The 6,274-nt window shown below is 46.2% G+C and overlaps 1 protein-coding gene across 1 annotated transcript in view; it reads left to right on the top strand.

The window, feature by feature from the left end:
* Positions 1 to 3,874, top strand: part of TIMMDC1 (translocase of inner mitochondrial membrane domain containing 1) — an 8,063-nt gene extending 4,189 nt beyond the window's left edge. The window contains exons 5-7 of the mRNA XM_032678327.1: positions 761 to 839; positions 2,227 to 2,337; positions 2,634 to 3,874. Coding sequence (XP_032534218.1) covers positions 761 to 839; positions 2,227 to 2,337; positions 2,634 to 2,709 — 266 coding nt within the window. The 3' untranslated portion in view covers positions 2,710 to 3,874. The remainder of the gene's footprint in view (positions 1 to 760; positions 840 to 2,226; positions 2,338 to 2,633) is intronic.
* Positions 3,875 to 6,274: the final 2,400 nt, after the last annotated feature.

Below are 6,274 nucleotides of genomic sequence, written 5' to 3'. Positions count from 1 at the left end.
CCTTCTGTGCTCCTGGGTTTTGCTTCTTGTTCCACTGACTTCCCGTTGTGACTCTGCTCCGTTGTTCACCTGCTGTGCAACTTCATTTGTAACAGAGGTACTGATGCACTGCTGAGACTAATTTGTGGTTATTAGTTCATCTTCAGAATACTTGCTGGAGTATTTTGGGTGAAAAATGCTCGTGTGAGGTAAAGGCAATGCTTGGTGCATAACCTGCTCTCATCACCACCTATTTATTAGGGAAAGCATTTTTTATTTCCGCTCCTGATAGCAGTTCAGTGCCCTGTTTATGAGCTGCCCTTTTCATGCTAAGTTTTGCATGCCTGCTTTTGCCAACAGGGCTCTGGGTAAGTGATCTGCTTGTTCAGTTTTACAGGCTTTATTGCCTTTACAGTTGGATATGTGTTTTACTAATCTTTTCTGCCTTACATGGCAGCTACTATTATTAGCTGCTGTTGAACAGAAAAAAGGGGGGAGGGATCATGCTCCAGCCTAGAGAGAGCTTAGTTTTACTTTCATAGATACTTCTTAGCATTTCTTGGGCAGATTTTCTGAAGCAGGAGGAGCTTTGTAAATGTTTCAGTGCAGAGCTCAGGGTGACTGTGTGGTGAGGGTCCCTCCCAGCGGCCGTGGCACTTGGTTTCTGCTCTGTTAAAAGTAGATGTCAGCTCATGGAGAAGAGAAATGCAGCAAAGCAGCTCCCTACGTGATGGCCGGGGAGGGGAGGCTTCTGGTTTCAGTGGGTTTGTTCTTTTTTTAGGCTTCACAGGAGCCCTTTTCAGAATGCACTTGGGCCTGCAGGGACTGGCAGGCGGCCTCGTGTTCGGAACAGCGTTTGGGTGAGTTGTGGCTGCTGCTGATGGAGACTTTAACCTGCTCTTTAAGAGTGTTTGTGGCTGCACATACCCAGCCTTGAATCATAGGTAGGGCTACTGAAGCTTCCCTTCCTCTCTTGCCTTGAGGGATTTTCTGTATCTCCCTTGGGACTTCATGATGGTCACTTTTCTTCCAACCTTTAAACTGTTGGGTTTTTTTCTTCTTTGTTTCTTGATTTGTGTTTTGCTGCTTTCTCAACAGTAAGAACTCAGTGCTCTCAGTAGAGCATCTCACTTGCTGTTATTTGTTTATTAGAGGAGACACTAACTGCTGTTAAATAGTTAACAGTAGTTGTGTGGATGGGTTACAGACATGCCTCATGTCCCCCTTCCATGGCATGGTCACTGATGAGCCCAATGCTTGCGTGCAGAACCACTGGGATATCTGTTTTAAGGAACTCTGTAGTCTCTGGGTAAAGGCAGGAGTGCAAGACATAGCTTCTGGGCTCCCTTCTCAGCTTCATCAGCAACTGCTCCTGTAGCAGCTCTGAATCCAGACAAGGGGAGTCAGATGTCATGATGACACCTTTTGAAGAGGACTTTACCTGGGGACTGCGAGGTAAAGAGTCTGTGTAAAAATAACTTTTTTACAGAATGTGCTCCATCAAAACCAAAATGTGGAGCAACAGCCGTTGGGAAACACTGAGGGAGAAGCTACATGACCGGGCTGCACAACCCAAGGCTGTAAGGCAGCACTTCTTCATGTACATCTTGGAGTCATGAGTCCCCTAAAGCTCCCTGGGGCATGGAGGAAATCTGTGGTTCTCTCTCAGAGGCTCTGTCCATCAGGACAATGATCTTTAACTCAGGAGAAGTCTGACTGTTGGAGCAGAGCTGGGATTTCTTCTCCAAGTGCTGATTTGTAAATATGCTCAGAAAGGAATCTGGGGACCCGCCTGAACAAGAGAATGAGCTTTGTATGTGCTACTTGTCACTGTCAGGATGGTGTCAGCTGTGGCCATGCCTGGAAGCAGCCTAGGGAGCTTTACCAATGAAAACACAAGTACCTCCAGAGCTGGATGGAAGGGTGTCACTGTCTGACTTACGGGTGCAGTGCTCTACAGGAGTTGTTTGGGCACCTTAGATTCTTCCACCCCTTTGCCCTGTCAATGAGTAAATTCAAAATATGTTATCACAGGGGCTCTGGTGAGTCACAGCTGAAGAGAGGCTGTGCTTTGTGGGTCACACTAGGATAGGAGTAGCTTGGTCTGTGGTGCAGTGTGAGTCTTGGGGAATGCGATGCTCCCCCATGTGATGTCTGGCTCCCCTGTGCTCCTTTTGTCGATGGCAGTGAGTTACTGCTGTTGTGTGTCTCCTGGGTGACTCGTGACTTCTCTGCTTCCTCCTGTAGGATCCCTGCAGGAGGCCTGTTAATAGCCTTGCATGGCTTGGCTGGTGAGACCTTGCAGGAGAAGAGGACTCGCGAGCGCAGGGAGCTGTATGAGCAGAAGCTGGCAGAGTGGTAAGGAGCAGCTCCAAGGCTGGTTCAGACATTTAAAGGCTCCACAACACTCCTCGCTTCTCCTGCTCTTGGTTGTCGGTGTGTTTCACATACCAGACTGAGAACTTCTTTCCATCCCTGTTAAAGAGAGGAAAGGGGGATAGCTGGAGGCTTTGGAGGAAAAAAGACCATGACACTGGTTGTGTGACTTACTCACTAACAGTGTCAGTTCTAGAATAAACTTTTCAAGAGCCAGAATTCTGCAGTCAGGAGGATACAGACATAAAATTGCTCTGCACTCTCTCTTCTCTCCTTAGGCAGTCCAGGCTCAGTGTGACTGAAGTCTTGGGCCAAACGGAAAACAACGCCCAGGGAAGGCTGAAGATGGACTGAGCAGGAGACTTTAGGAGCTACTGAGTCTTCCCCAGATCTCTGTTGTAAGAAGCTACTGTAAGACCCCAGTCCCAAAGCCACAGCCTTAACTGGGATTATTACTCTTAAAAAATATACAAGACTCCAAAAGTTTTGCCCAATGAACTTTTGCAGAGTTAATACCTCGAGGCAGTGTAAAGAGAAGAAGCCACGCACTTTTCCTCAAGAGGTGCTTTTACTGATAGTTTAGGGGAGAAAATAAGGGAACTTGGCAAATGTTTAAGCCCTTTTAAACTTTTGCCAAGATCTTTATTTCCTCCCATATTAAAAGGATCTCCTGAGAAAATGTGTGCTGCATTTCTCTCTTTAGGCTGTCTCAAGGTATTAAGAAGTGAAGACTCTGAAAAATTTGGTTAGGCAAACTCTTTGTATATTTTTTAAAAGTAATACTCCCAGTTAAGCCTGTGGCTTCGGGACTGGGGTCTTACAGATACAAAGCATTTTGATTCTGCTCATGAAAGTACTTCAGTCCACAGATGGTGGAACTCTTCTGTGAACACACTCATATCCTGTGGAAAAGCCTTTTGCTGAGAACATTGCTCATGGATGCACATCACTGCACGGGAGCTCAGAAGGGCCAAACCTGTTCCCCCTAAGAAGGTGGAAATGCGACTTTGCACACTGGGAAGTGTCATCTGGGTTTGGCAGGGAGTGAGGGCAGCTCCAGAGCCTCGTCTAAGGACCCATTTCGCTGCCCAAAGTGTCCAGACCACCAGCAAAGCAGAAATATTCAAGGTAAAGGGGCCTGTGAATAGTTTGTGTGCTAAAGTTAGCTGTGCCCTGGTGAAAGCTGACAGCACCTGAAGAACTTACTGACTGTGGTTTCTTCAGGCCTTGGTTCCTACAGTACTTGGGGTATTTTTCAGTCAATGTTGAGGAATGGTGGAGGAGCTGGGAATGATATGGAAATGCCCTGAAAAAGGCACGTTTTGGGTTCCTCAGTGTAAGTCTGAGCGGGCCACAGGAAAGATGACTTATTTCTGGTGGTGATGGTGGAAAACTTGGCACTGTGGGCAGTTTTAACAATAAAAAGGCCTCTAATTTCATTTGAAAGTTGGAAATTGGGGGATGACCTTTTGGGGAAATGTGGTTCAAGACACTCAATAAAGCCATATAGCAGTGGTGATTGTGTCCATAAGCTCTTTATGTCAGTACAGTATGTACTTCATGTTAGTACTGAGAAGTATAGAGAAGCACCCTTGAATGATATCCCCTGAGAAGAGCTCTAGCTGAGATCCCACCAGTGAGCAATACAGTCTGGTGGCAGTATCAGATGTTCCCTCTATCCAGTAATAAAGGCAATAGCCAGAAGAGTGCCAGGTCTGTCTGTTATTTTGATCCAGAGATCAGCTGTTAGTTGTTGTCTGTGGGTAGGGCTGTAGTTAATGTAAAATGGTCTCTGCTCAGGAGGGCCATCAGTGTTCCCTCAAAGCAGAATGCCAGGATTCTGGTTCCCTTTCTTTGTTGGAGATTTTTCTGCTACTGAAGGGAATTACATCCAGGCAAGGGGTTTGGGTCTACTTCCCACAGGAAAAGAGTAGTCAAGTCTGTTCTGGTTGAATGCTTTTACAGATAATTAGTGTTGATTGAAATATGAACAGTCGATCCCAGAGAGCTTATTCCACCCACCCAAAGCAGATTTTTGGCACTGTTTGCTTTCAAGAAGGTGTTGTGTTTTCTGACTTCTGAAATGAGCATTTAATTTTTTAAACATCCCAGTGTTGTTCATTTTTCCACTGAAGAAATACCTGCGTTTCAGGGTTGTCATCGACGAGCTCTGGTCTTTTCTATGTGTAAGTGAAGGATCTGAAAAAGCAGAGGTGTGGATATGTCTCTCCCTCTTTCTGTTTCAGCCTCTGCATGCGCTGGTGACAGTAGTGTTGTTGTCCTTTGCCCCCTCAAAAAAGGAAATAGCAGGCCTTTCTGCATCACCTTTTTGCCATTGTGCTTACACAGCCATGTCTTATCTTTTTCTCTTTTATCTTTTTTTTTCTCTTTTTTTTTTTTTGCTATTACATCCCCACCCAATGTCCCTCACTCTGGTGACATTAGCTGTGTCATTGCTGTCTCTGTTCCTATTTGGTGGTATCTGATGTGATGTCTAAAGAATACTAATTTTCCTGTGCCTGACCATTGATGCAGGGACGTTCTCCTGTGGGAGGGCAGGCAGAGCCAAGGTGTAGCAGTTGTGTGGCTTTTCCCCAAGGGAGGGCTGCTACATGTCCACTTTAGCAAGGGGAGGCAGAGACTTCCAGCTGCACTCAGGATTAGCAGCCATTTGTTTCTCAGTTTCCCGCTGAATTTAGTTCCTTGCACTTCTTCATTTCTTACCCTCACTGTCCGAATGGGGAGTGAGGAGTTGGTTCAGAGCTTATTTTTTAAATACACATGTAGGGGATTCTCCACACTCCCACTCCCTCCACCCCCCAGGAAAAGCACAGCACTGAAGTTATGGTCCCTCCACTTTCAGAGTAGGTGACACAAGCGACAGGGCTACGGTGAGAACATCTTACCCCTGGATTTCAATTTTGCAGAGAACCTCCTGCTTGGAGGGAGAAGGACAACATGTAGCTGCACTGCTCAGTTAATCCCTGGCAAACTGACAGACATGAGGTCATGAGCTGGGTACCTGAGTGCCATTTTGTCACTGCTGCCAGCACACCAAACAGAGCTGTGCCTTGGTGCCAGCTGTACCTGGTACAGCTTTATCAAACCCCTGCATCACCTGCCTTGATGCTACACAGTGTGTGTTTTTAGCAGCTGTGTAACAGGGGCAGAGGCTCACGTGAAGAACTGAAAGTCCCTGCCACTTCTCAGCAAATGGATAGACATCTGTTTTTACTGAGGAAAGGAAACTGAGTTTACCATTAATTTTTTAATTAGTTAAAAAAAATGTTATGTACAAAAAACCCATGATAAACAGAGCAGCTCACCTGCTACAATGACCCAGATATTAAGCTGAGAAGGTCTCACAGAAACCATTTGTGTGCAATTCACTGAATACAGCATAAGGCAATAGAAAACATGGCTCAGGGTATTAGTGCTTAAGGGAAAACAAACCAAACAACCTGCCCATCAAGACTGTAAAAACTGTGGACATGTTTGTCAGTGAAACTTGGTTTCCTTTAGAAGGAGCTACCAAAAGTGTCACTGGAGTCTGGTGATGTAGAAAGGTTTGGCACAGTGCAGAAGACAAACCTTTCTCCAGGAGGCTGCACAATCATCAGTCAGGAGCAGAAGTGGAGAAAGAAGAGGGAAAACGTGCTGGTACAACTGTCAGAGCTGTGGTGTGGCTGGCAGGGTGGAATTGCATTGTGGTTCTAGGGAAGGATGGTGCTGGAAATGAGCAGAGGTGGAAGTGAATGCCAGAAGAGGTGGTCAGCCTGCAAGAAGCTGGTAGTTCGTGCTGGAAGGAACAAGAATAGGCTGAAAGAAGAGGAAAACCTGAGAAGTGTGAGACACCATTGCCCATACACCAAGTCCTGCAGTAGGGTCAGGCTGCCTTTTGGAAACACTCTGATTTCTG

The sequence above is a fragment of the Chiroxiphia lanceolata genome, chromosome 2 (assembly GCF_009829145.1).
Source record: "Chiroxiphia lanceolata isolate bChiLan1 chromosome 2, bChiLan1.pri, whole genome shotgun sequence".
Classification (NCBI taxonomy): Eukaryota; Metazoa; Chordata; class Aves; order Passeriformes; family Pipridae; genus Chiroxiphia; species Chiroxiphia lanceolata.
Note: the sequence above shows the minus strand (reverse complement) of the source record. Positions and strands in the feature narration are given on the sequence as shown.